The 13,213-nt window shown below is 38.5% G+C and overlaps 1 protein-coding gene across 1 annotated transcript in view; it reads right to left on the bottom strand.

Moving 5' to 3' along the window:
• The window catches only part of herc1 (HECT and RLD domain containing E3 ubiquitin protein ligase family member 1), a 217,215-nt gene that overhangs the window by 124,079 nt on the left and 79,923 nt on the right, over nucleotides 1–13,213 (bottom strand). The window contains 5 exon segments of the mRNA XM_045225293.1: nucleotides 1,226–1,277; nucleotides 1,796–1,916; nucleotides 10,766–11,006; nucleotides 11,316–11,438; nucleotides 12,515–12,680. Coding sequence (XP_045081228.1) covers nucleotides 1,226–1,277; nucleotides 1,796–1,916; nucleotides 10,766–11,006; nucleotides 11,316–11,438; nucleotides 12,515–12,680 — 703 coding nt within the window.

The following is a 13,213-nucleotide window of genomic DNA, read 5'->3' as shown; positions in this document are numbered from 1 at the left end:
AGGCTGTGTCTGAAATGGTAAGCAGAGGCCAAGGCCAAGGCTGTGTCTGAAATGGTAAGCAGAGGCCAAGGCTGTGTCTGAAATGGTCAGCAGAGGCCAAGGCTGTGTCTGAAATGGTAAGCAGAGGCCAAGGCCAAGGCTGTGTCTGAAATGGTAAGCAGATGCCAAGGCTGTGTCTGAAATGGTAAGCAGAGGCCAAGGCCAAGGCTGTGTCTGAAATGGTAAGCAGAGGCCAAGGCTGTGTCTGAAATGGTAAGCAGAGGCCAAGGCCAAGGCTGTGTCTGAAATGGTAAGCAGAGGCCAAGGCTGTGTCTGAAATGGTAAGCAGAGGCCAAGGCCAAGGCTGTGTCTGAAATGGTAAGCAGAGGCCAAGGTCAAGGCTGTGTCTGAAATGGTAAGCAGAGGCCAAGGCTGTGTCTGAAATGGTAAGCAGAGGCCAAGGCCAAGGCTGTGTCTGAAATGGTAAGCAGAGGCCAAGGCCAAGGCTGTGTCTGAAATGGTAAGCAGAGGCCAAGGCTGTGTCTGAAATGGTAAGCAGAGGCCAAGGCTGTGTCTGAAATGATAAGCAGAGGCCAAGGCCAAGGCTGTGTCTGAAATGGTAAGCAGAGGCCAAGGCCAAGGCTGTGTCTGAAATGGTAAGCAGAGGCCAAGGCTGTGTCTGAAATGGTAAGCAGAGGCCAAGGCCAAGGCTGTGTCTGAAATGGTACCCTATTCCCTTTATAGCACACTCCTTCTGACCCGGGCCAGGGCCCGTAGGGTACCGTCTGCATGGTTCTACAGCAGCTACCTGCTAGCCTGAGTCCCAGTCTGTTTGTGCTGTCTTACCAAACCAACTGACACCAAAGAAGTCGGCAAGAGAGCAGAGACATATCTGGCATAACTGACCCAGGCTAGCTACCTGCTGCTTCAGGAGAAGAAACATGATGAACTGAGCATTACTCATGCTAGCCATTACTGGGCCATCCAACTGGGAATGAATGGGCATTACAGTCATGGAGAGTTGAGCTGGCTTTAAGAAGAGGAGGAAGTTTAAACATGCCATGGTGTACTTGCTTGGAGCTCCTCTTGTTTTTGGGGCTCAACTGCCCCAAGAGGAGCAAATACGCTACCATACAGAAATCAGAAGACAGGAAGACACATTTACACTGAAGTAGAGGGGTATCATAGAGCATTACTGGTTAGTATCATCTAATGCAGTTATTGATGTACAGTAATTATTCCTTACCTCTCTTTTTATGAGAAAACGCCAGGTCCAGGTCAACATTTCTCCTGCCACTCTGAAATAGATCAAAGAAAAACACAAAGTTACATTGTAATAATCACTACAATGAACATTGATAGAAAATCTTAGTGTGAACTTTGTAAACAGAACATGCCTTTAAGCTGATAGAGGGGGAGAGAGAGAGAGAGAGAGAGAGAGAGAGAGAGACAGACACAGAGAGAGAGAGAGAGAGAGAGAGAGAGAGAGAGGGGGGAGAGACAGACACAGAGAGAGAGAGAGAGGGGAGACAGACACACGAGAGAGAGAGAGAGAGAGAGAGAGAGAGAGAGAGAGAGAGAGAGAGGGGGAGACAGAGAGAGAGAGAGAGAGAGAGAGAGAGAGAGGGTGGGGAGACAGACACAGAGAGAGAGAGAGAGAGAGAGAGAGAGAGAGAGAGAGAGACAGACACAGAGAGAGAGAGAGAGAGAGAGAGAGAGAGAGAGAGAGAGAGAGAGAGAGAGAGAGAGAAAGAGAGAGACAGACAGAGACAGACAGACAGACACAGATAGAACGAGGCCCAGTGTTGTGACTGACCACAGCAGATCCCTCCTCATCAGACTCTGGCTGGGAGAGATTTGAATCGCTCCTGGACTTCATCAGCCTGTAGCTGGGGCTGGACTGGACCGAACGGCTCTCTGCACTCAGACTCTCACTTCTACACAGCAGAGGACAGAGACCACACAAACCACAGTCAGCACTAAACATAACAGACCATACAGTCAGCACTATACATAACAGACCATACAGTCAGCACTACACAGAACAGACCATACAGTCAGCACTACACATAACAGACCATACAGTCAGCACTACACAGAACAGACCATACAGTCAGCACTACACAGAACAGACCATACAGTCAGCACTACACAGAACAGACCATACAGTCAGCACTACACAGAACAGACCATACAGTCAGCACTACACAGAACAGACCATACAGTCAGCACTACACAGAACAGACCATACAGTCAGCACTACACAGAACAGATCATACAGTCAGCACTACACAGAACAGACCATACAGTCAGCACTACACAGAACAGACCATACAGTCAGCACTACACAGAACAGACCATACAGTCAGCACTACACAGAACAGACCATACAGTCAGCACTACACAGAACAGACCATACAGAACAGACCATACAGTCAGCACTACACAGAACAGACCATACAGTCAGCACTACACAGAACAGACCATACAGTCAGCAATACACAGAACAGACCATACAGTCAGCACTACACAGAACAGACCATACAGTCAGCAATACACAGAACAGACCATACAGTCAGCACTACACAGAACAGACCATACAGTCAGCACTACACAGAACAGACCATACAGAACAGACCATACAGTCAGCACTACACAGAACAGACCATACAGTCAGCACTACGCAGAACAGACCATACAGTCAGCACTACACAGAACAGACCATACAGTCAGCACTACACAGAACAGACCATACAGTCAGCACTACACAGAACAGACCATACAGTCAGCACTCCACATAACAGACCATACAGTCAGCACTCCACAGAACAGACCATACAGTCAGCACTACACAGAACAGACCATACAGTCAGCAATACACAGAACAGACCATACAGTCAGCACTACACAGAACAGACCATACAGTCAGACCTGGTTACTGCCAGTCTAATGACAAACATTGAAGTTGCCCTGAATTGAACCGAAAAGAACTGGCTGAAATCTGAAGAACTAGAACAGAATTGGAAGCATAGTTGAACTATCCCCAACCCTACTATATGTATAGTTAGGTCATTCAGTACATAGGGCCTGAGGGCCTGGCAGGCATGTTGCCTGTTATGAGTGGTAGGCCTAGTGGCACTGTGAAACACATGGCATGCTGCTGTTAAACTAGAAAACTGGGTCTGTAGGTCGGTGAATGTAGGTCTAAACTGGGTCTGTAGGTCGGTGAATGTAGGTCTAAACTGGGTCTGTAGGTCGGTGAATGTAGGTCTAAACTGGGTCTGTAGGTCGGTGAATGTAGGTCTAAACTGTCGTAGGTCGGTGTGAAGTTTGAAAGGCAGAAGACCAGATACGGTAAATTAATCATAGAGTAGATAGTTAGTCATAGACAGTAGATTAGATAGATAGTTAGTCATAGACAGTAGATTAGATAGATAGTTAGTCATAGACAGTAGATCAGATAGATAGTTAGTCATAGACAGTAGATTAGATAGATAGTTAGTCATAGACAGTAGATTAGATAGATAGTTAGTCATAGACAGTAGATCAGATAGATAGTTAGTCATAGACAGTAGATTAGATAGATAGTTAGTCATAGACAGTAGATTAGATAGTTAGTTAGTCATAGACAGTAGATTAGATAGATAGTTAGTCATAGACAGTAGATTAGATAGATAGTTAGTCATAGACAGTAGATCAGATAGATAGTTAGTCATAGACAGTAGATTAGATAGATAGTTAGTCATAGACAGTAGATTAGATAGATAGTTAGTCATAGACAGTAGATTAGATAGATAGTTAGTCATAGTAGATTAGATAGATAGTTAGTCATAGACAGTAGATTAGATAGATAGTTAGTCATAGACAGTAGATCAGATAGATAGTTAGTCATAGACAGTAGATTAGATAGATAGTTAGTCATAGACAGTAGATTAGATAGTTAGTCATAGACAGTAGATTAGATAGATAGTCAGTCATAGACAGTAGATTAGATAGATAGTTAGTCATAGACAGTAGATTAGATAGATAGTCATAGACAGTAGATTAGATAGTTAGTTAGTCATAGACAGTAGATTAGATAGATAGTTAGTCATAGACAGTAGATTAGATAGATAGTCATAGACAGTAGATTAGATAGTTAGTTAGTCATAGACAGTAGATTAGATAGATAGTTAGTCATAGACAGTAGATTAGATAGTTAGTTAGTCAGACAGTAGATTAGATAGATAGTTAGTCATAGACAGTAGATTAGATAGATAGTTAGTCATAGACAGTAGATCAGATAGATAGTTAGTCATAGACAGTAGATTAGATAGATAGTTAGTCAGACAGTAGATTAGATAGATAGTTAGTCATAGACAGTAGATTAGATAGTTAGTCATAGACAGTAGATTAGATAGATAGTCAGTCATAGGCAGTAGATTAGATAGTTAGTTAGTCATAGTAGATTAGATAGATAGTTAGTCATAGACAGTAGATCAGATAGATAGTTAGTCATAGACAGTAGATCAGATAGATAGTTAGTCATAGTAGATTAGATAGTTAGTTAGTCATAGACAGTAGATTAGATAGATAGTTAGTCATAGACAGTAGATTAGATAGATAGTTAGTCATAGACAGTAGATTAGATAGTTAATCATAGACAGATTAGATAGTTAGTTAGTCATAGACAGTAGATTAGATAGATAGTCATAGACAGTAGATCAGATAGATAGTTAGTCATAGACAGTAGATTAGATAGTTAATCATAGACAGTAGATTAGATAGATAGTTAGTCATAGACAGTAGATCAGATAGATAGTTAGTCATAGACAGTAGATTAGATAGATAGTTAGTCATAGACAGTAGATTAGATAGATAGTCATAGACAGTAGATCAGATAGATAGTTAGTCATAGACAGTAGATTAGATAGATAGTTAGTCATAGACAGTAGATTAGATAGATAGTTAGTCATAGACAGTAGATTAGATAGATAGTTAGTCATAGACAGTAGATCAGATAGATAGTTAGTCATAGACAGTAGATCAGATAGATAGTCATAGACAGTAGATCAGATAGATAGTTAGTCATAGACAGTAGATTAGATAGATAGTTAGTCATAGACAGTAGATTAGATAGATAGTCATAGACAGTAGATCAGATAGATAGTTAGTCATAGACAGTAGATTAGATAGATAGTTAGTCATAGACAGTAGATTAGATAGATAGTCATAGACGGTAGATTAGATAGATAGTTAGTCATAGACAGTAGATTAGATAGATAGTCATAGACAGTAGATCAGATAGATAGTTAGTCATAGACAGTAGATTAGATAGTTAGTCATAGACAGTAGATTAGATAGATAGTTAGTCATAGACAGTAGATTAGATAGATAGTCATAGACAGTAGATTAGATAGATAGTTAGTCATAGACAGTAGATTAGATAGATAGTTAGTCATAGACAGTAGATTAGATAGATAGTTAGTCATAGACAGTAGATTGATAGTTAGTTAGTCATAGACAGTAGATTAGATAGTTAGTCATAGACAGTAGACTAGATAGATAGTCATAGACAGTAGATCAGATAGATAGTTAGTCATAGACAGTAGATTAGATAGTTAATCATAGACAGTAGATTAGATAGATAGTCATAGACAGTAGACTAGATAGATAGTCATAGACAGTAGATCAGATAGATAGTTAGTCATAGACAGTAGATTAGATAGTTAATCATAGACAGTAGATTAGATAGATAGTCATAGACAGTAGATCAGATAGATAGTTAGTCATAGACAGTAGATTAGATAGTTAATCATAGACAGTAGATTAGATAGATAGTTAGTCATAGACAGTAGATCATAGATAGTTAGTCATAGACAGTAGATTAGATAGATAGTTAGTCATAGACAGTAGATTAGATAGATAGTCATAGACAGTAGATCAGATAGATAGTTAGTCATAGACAGTAGATCAGATAGATAGTTAGTCATAGACAGTAGATTAGATAGATAGTTAGTCATAGACAGTAGATTAGATAGATAGTCATAGACAGTAGATCAGATAGATAGTTAGTCATAGACAGTAGATCAGATAGATAGTTAGTCATAGACAGTAGATTAGATAGATAGTTAGTCATAGACAGTAGACTAGATAGATAGTCATAGACAGTAGATCAGATAGATAGTTAGTCATAGACAGTAGATTAGATAGTTAATCATAGACAGTAGATAAAATAGATAGTTAGTCATAGACAGTAGATCAGATAGATAGTTAGTCATAGACAGTAGATTAGATAGTTAATCATAGACAGTAGATTAGATAGATAGTTAGTCATAGACAGTAGATCAGATAGATAGTTAGTCATAGACAGTAGATTAGATAGATAGTTAGTCATAGACAGTAGATTAGATAGATAGTCATAGACAGTAGATCAGATAGATAGTTAGTCATAGACAGTAGATTAGATAGATAGTTAGTCATAGACAGTAGATTAGATAGATAGTCATAGACAGTAGATCAGATAGATAGTTAGTCATAGACAGTAGATCAGATAGATAGTTAGTCATAGACAGTAGATTAGATAGATAGTTAGTCATAGACAGTAGATTAGATAGATAGTCATAGACAGTAGATTAGATAGATAGTTAGTCATAGACAGTAGATTGATAGTTAGTTAGTTATAGACAGTAGATTAGATAGATAGTTAGTCATAGACAGTAGAGTAGATAGTTAGTCATAGACAGTAGATTAGATAGATAGTTAGTCATAGACAGTAGATCAGATAGATAGTTAGTCATAGACAGTAGATTAGATAGATAGTTAGTCATAGACAGTAGATTAGATAGATAGTTAGTCATAGACAGTAGATTAGATAGATAGTTAGTCATAGACAGTAGATTGATAGTTAGTTAGTTATAGACAGTAGATTAGATAGATAGTTAGTCATAGACAGTAGATTAGATAGATAGTTAGTCATAGACAGTAGATTAGATAGTTAGTCATAGACAGTAGATTAGATAGATAGTTAGTCATAGACAGTAGATTAGATAGATAGTTAGTCATAGACAGAAGATTAGATAGATAGTTAGTCATAGACAGTAGATTAGATAGTTAGTTAGTCATAGACAGTAGATTAGATAGTTAATCATAGACAGTAGATTAGATAGATAGTTAGTCATAGACAGTAGATTAGATAGATAGTTAGTCATAGACAGTAGATTGATAGTTAGTTAGTTATAGACAGTAGATTAGATAGATAGTTAGTCATAGACAGTAGATTAGATAGTTAGTTAGTCATAGACAGTAGATTAGATAGTTAATCATAGACAGTAGATTAGATAGTTAGTTAGTCATAGACAGTAGATTAGATAGATAGTTAGTCATAGACAGTAGATTAGATAGATAGTTAGTCATAGACAGTAGATTAGATAGATAGTTAGTCATAGACAGTAGATTAGATAGTTAGTCATAGACAGTAGATTAGATAGTTAGTTAGTCATAGACAGTAGATTAGATAGATAGTTAGTCATAGACAGTAGATTAGATAGTTAGTTAGTCATAGACAGTAGATTAGATAGTTAGTCATAGACAGTAGATCAGATAGATAGTTAGTCATAGACAGTAGATTAGATAGATAGTTAGTCATAGACAGTAGATTAGATAGATAGTTAGTCATAGACAGTAGATTAGATAGATAGTTAGTCATAGACAGTAGATTGATAGTTAGTTAGTTATAGACAGTAGATTAGATAGATAGTTAGTCATAGACAGTAGATTAGATAGATAGTTAGTCATAGAGAGTAGATAGATAGTTAGTTAGTTATAGACAGTAGATTAGATAGATAGTTAGTCATATACAGTAGATTAGATAAATAGTTAGTCATAGACAGTAGATTAGATAGTTAGTTAGTCATAGACAGTAGATTAGATAGATAGTTAGTCATATACAGTAGATTAGATAGATAGTTAGTCATAGACAGTAGATTAGATAGATAGTTAGTCATAGACAGTAGATTAGATAGATAGTTAGTCATAGTAGATTAGATAGTTAGTTAGTCATAGACAGTAGATTAGATAGTTAGTCATAGACAGTAGATTAGATAGATAGTTAGTCAGACAGTAGATTAGATAGATAGTCATAGACAGTAGATTAGATAGTCATAGACAGTAGATTAGATAGTTAATCATAGACAGTAGATTAGATAGATAGTTAGTCATAGACAGTAGATTAGATATATAGTTAATCGTAGACAGTAGATTAGATAGATAGTTAGTCATAGTAGATTAGATAGATAGTTAGTCATAGACAGTAGATTAGATAGTTAGTTAGTCATAGACAGTAGATTAGATAGATAGTTAGTCATAGACAGTAGATTAGATAGATAGTTAGTCATAGACAGTAGATTAGATAGATAGTTAGTCATAGACAGTAGATTAGATAGTTAGTCATAGACAGTAGATTAGATAGTTAGTTAGTCATAGTAGATTAGATAGATAGTTAGTCATAGACAGTAGATTAGTTAGTTAGTCATAGACAGTAGATTAGATAGATAGTTAGTCATAGACAGTAGATTAGATAGTTAGTCATAGACAGTAGATTAGATAGTTAGTTAGTCATAGTAGATTAGATAGATAGTTAGTCATAGACAGTAGATTAGATAGTTAGTTAGTCATAGACAGTAGATTAGATAGATAGTTAGTCATAGACAGTAGATTAGATAGATAGTTAGTCATAGACAGTAGATTAGATAGATAGTTAGTCATAGTAGATTAGATAGATAGTTAGTCATAGACAGTAGATTAGATAGATAGTTAGTCATAGTAGATTAGATAGATAGTTAGTCATAGACAGTAGATTAGATAGTTAGTTAGTCATAGACAGTAGATTAGATAGATAGTTAGTCATAGTAGATTAGATAGATAGTTAGTCATAGACAGTAGATTAGATAGTTAGTTAGTCATAGACAGTAGATTAGATAGTTAGTTAGTCATAGACAGTAGATTAGATAGTTAGTCATAGACAGTAGATTAGATAGATAGTTAGTCATAGACAGTAGATTAGATAGTTAGTTAGTCATAGACAGTAGATTAGATAGTTAGTCATAGACAGTAGATTAGATAGATAGTTAGTCATAGACAGTAGATTAGATAGTTAGTCATAGACAGTAGATTAGATAGTTAGTCATAGACAGTAGATAATAGATAGTTAGTCATAGACAGTAGATAGTTAGTCATAGACAGTAGATAGTTAGTTAGTCATAGACAGTAGATAGTTAGTTAGTCATAGACAGTAGATAGTTAGTTAGTCATAGACAGTAGATAGTTAGTTAGTCATAGACAGTAGATAGTTAGTTAGTCATAGACAGTAGATACTTAGTTAGTCAAAGACAGTAGATAGTTAGTTAGTCATAGACAGTTAGTCATAGACAGTAGATAGTTAGTTAGTCATAGACAGTAGATAGTTAGTTAGTCATAGACAGTTAGTCATAGACAGTAGATAGTTAGTTAGTCATAGACAGTAGATAGTTAGTTAGTCATAGACAGTTAGTCATAGACAGTAGATAGTTAGTTAGTCATAGACAGTAGATAGTTAGTTAGTCATAGACATCTTCAGACACCATGAAGAAGAAAGAGGAAAAGTACTGTATCTTGACCTCCAGCTGAACCTTATGATATCCCAACTGTATGGTAAGATGTTTTCACCACCACTCAGATACAACGTGTTGAAACAGGAGAAAGTGGGTCTGATATTCTTGGTGAACTCAGATTCCTGGCTTCAGCAAACCTCTACTCTGATAAAAGCGTCAGATAAAGAGATCTGTCCAGATCTCCCTGTGGCTAGAGGTAGATCTACTAATACAGATTAACAGTTTTATGTTCTGACTTGATTATCAACACTCTTCACTTGAGGCGCTGGCAGGTAGGATTTACATTTACATTTACGTCATTTAGCAGACGCTCTTATCCAGAGTGACTTACAAAATGGTGCATTCACCTTATGATAGCCAGTGGAACAACTACTTTAGAATTTATTTATTTTTTATTCAAATTTTTTAAATCTTAATTTTTAGAGTATATTTATAATTTTTCATTTGTTTTATATATATATTTTTTTTGATATTTTCTTATTATTTTTCAATAATGTATTATTTATCTTGTACCTTTTTTTGGGGGGGGGGATTTATAAAGGACCGTTTGAGCCTGCTAGAATATAACATAATTAGTCCTAAAACCAAGTATTTTCTACTAATGTCTGAGATCTCCAGGTTGATCTGAATGAGATTTGTTGAGCTACACTCAGCTACAGCTTTCTAAGTGGAGTTGAATTGACTGCCATATGCTGCCCTCTGGAGTATATCAAGGGAACTACACGCCCTCCTGTAGCTCAGTTGGTAGAGCGTGGCGCTTGCAACGCCAGGGTTGTGGGTTCGATTCCCACGGGGGGCCAGTATGGGGGAAAAAATGTATGCACTCACTAACTGTAAGTCGCTCTGGATAAGAGCGTCTGCTAAATGACTCAAATCTAATCTAAATCTGTACAGCAAGCTCTATAACGCCGTGAAGTCTACGTCGTCAAGGTAACCCACGTTAAAAGCTGGACTGGAAGGGGCGGCTCTTCACGGTCAAGAATCTCACTCCTAAACATCACCCCAACCTTACACAGTCAAGTAAGATAACCCCAGGTAAGTATAGCCTACCCCGTGACAGTGGTCCGACCACAGATACAAATCTCCGTCCTGCTTCAAGTACATTCAAAATGTCTGCCAGTCCACCCACTATGTCATAGAACTTCTGTTGTTCTGACCTGGTCATGAAGCCTGTCCCGTCCTGCTGTCCCTGGCTGGCTGACTGGAAGGTGCCGTGTCCCTCGTCCGGGTGCTGCTTCCCCAGTTCACCCAGTACAGGGCTGACCCCCAGCACTAGCAGAGCACAGCGGTGCACCACAGAGTTGCAGGCGGCTGTGTACAAGTCCTTTCCCTCAGGCAGCCCTGTACAGCTGTCTCTCCTGTGCTGCTCCTCCTGGGATGCTGCGGCCTCCTCCTCCCCTAATAATAATAATAATAATAACACACAATTAATATAGAAAGGGTCATTTTACTGAGGGGAAATTGTGTGCTTGCTTCAGCTGTCCAAAACTAAATCAGTCAGAATTATGTTGAATATTTAGAGTGGTCTGAAGCAAGCACACTAAATATAATCAAAAACATAGTTCTTTAAAAGCGCTTTTCTAAAACTTAAACCAAAGGCATTTTACAATAAGCAACCATATGGGGAAGAAAAAAAACAGCAGCAAACAAAAACTGCAAGTCACTCTGGATAAAAGCACCCACACCTCCTCCACCTCCTTCCCTTACCTCCCCCAACTCCTCCTCCTCTGGTTCCTCCTGAGGCCAGGCCTCCCCCGGCGCTGCTGCTGGCCCTCTCCCTCTCTCGGCTCCTCGCTGCCTCCCGCGCTGAGAGGAAACATTGAAAGATTTCTGTGCCGTGCGACAGACAGACACAGAGAGACATCACACAGGGGCGCCGGGTTAGAGGAAGCTGCGCGTCAAACCACGCCATCACACAGGGGCGCCGGGTTAGAGGAAGCTGCGCGTCAAACCACGCCATCACACAGGGGCGCCGGGCTAGAGGAAGCTGCGCGTCAAACCACGCCACGACGTAGGTTAATGAGGCTCTAACCCATGCTAGTCCTGCAAGACTACAGTAAGACTCATTCAAGGCTGTATAACCCAGGTCGGCTAAGTGGAGCCATAGCCGTAGTATTGATTTGACCCATTTGGTTTGTTCAGAACTGCTAGCACCGTAGGGTTTGAGGTTAGGAGAAGGAGCTAGGTGCTATTTGGACCGCGAATACAAGTCGTCATTCCTTCTCATAATAGTCCCCACAGATTTTATTTTGGAGCAGTCCCTTTAATTTTACAACAATCAAATCAAATATTATTGGGACTGGACTTGTTCAAAAGGCCAGGGTGTCCGACTATTCTCCTTGGCATAGCCAGAGTTACTAAGACAGATCTAAATAACAGCGGGAAGCAGCAACAAGGTCAAAACCTGCCAAACTGGTATCCACTGCAGGCCAACTCCACGCTGAATGTGTGTTTTCAGCTGTTACTGAAGCAGTTCACATAGTTTCTCTTCAACTCTCGTAGTTTGTAGTAATAACCTTTAGTCTCCACCGCTATCATATTTACATCTGTTGCAAAATTCTATGTACTTTCCCTAGAAATAGAAAATGATGTGTAACAGTGACCAAAGTCTGATTCTGGTTGGTTCGTGCTCTTCCATTGGTTGGTTCGTGCTCTTCCATTGCTTGGGACCATGGTTGCTCCATTTAACTGGCCATGCTTTAGCCTCTATATGGAGCAAAGGTCACAGTAAAATACAGACTAGCAAACACTTTCTCCCTCTCCCAATGTATTCACTCCCTGCAGCGTTCGAGTGTTTTAAACGTATTCAGTCAAAGTGAACTCAGAGCGAGAGCAAAGATGGGTCTGCTAATGCAGTGTGTGTCTGATAGAAGTACATTCAGTGAGAGCATTGTGTCCATACTCACTCCCAGCGGTCATGACTTCGTGCTCTCTCTCCTCCTCTTCCTCATCCTGACACCCATCCTCCCTTTCTCGCTCCGTCCGCTCTTCTAGCTCCGCCTCCTCGTCGATGGTCCTCGTGAACGAGTGCTCCTGGGGGTCCATCTCCAGCGAGTCCTGATTGTCTGAAATCTGATCGGGCACAGCACCGGACACCCGTTAATAGTGTTGTCACGATACCAGAATTTGGACTTCGATACCGATATCAGGTTTAATATCACGATACCGAAACGATACTCGATAACGAAACGATACTCGATAATGAAATGATAAGACGGCAAAAAATGAATGTGTTTTAGCTAAAGTCACAGAATAATTATTTTTTAAACATTGAACAATATGTTGATAACTGGTAGAACTAAATTAACAATTATAATATATTATATTCTATATTCAATTTCTTTCAAAAAATAAAACACCATATTAAATAACAGAAGATTATCTTAAATTTCCCTATTCCAAACCATATTTTACATTTACATCTAAACTGTTTTAAAATGTAATTTCATACGAGGGTTAATTTGCTCATCTACGGCCATAATATTGGGTCAAATGACATTCATTAGACCTATGATTCATTATTAATTACAGCTAAATCAGTTAATGTACTGTATGAAATGAATAGCTTAGTTCCAAAACGACAAACACAAGCTCATTTCTGAAGC

Source organism: Coregonus clupeaformis, chromosome 15 (genome assembly GCF_020615455.1).
Source record: "Coregonus clupeaformis isolate EN_2021a chromosome 15, ASM2061545v1, whole genome shotgun sequence".
Lineage (NCBI taxonomy): Eukaryota > Metazoa > Chordata > Actinopteri > Salmoniformes > Salmonidae > Coregonus > Coregonus clupeaformis.
The sequence above is the reverse complement of the archived record's forward strand: the minus strand, read 5'-3'. Positions and strand labels throughout refer to the sequence as shown.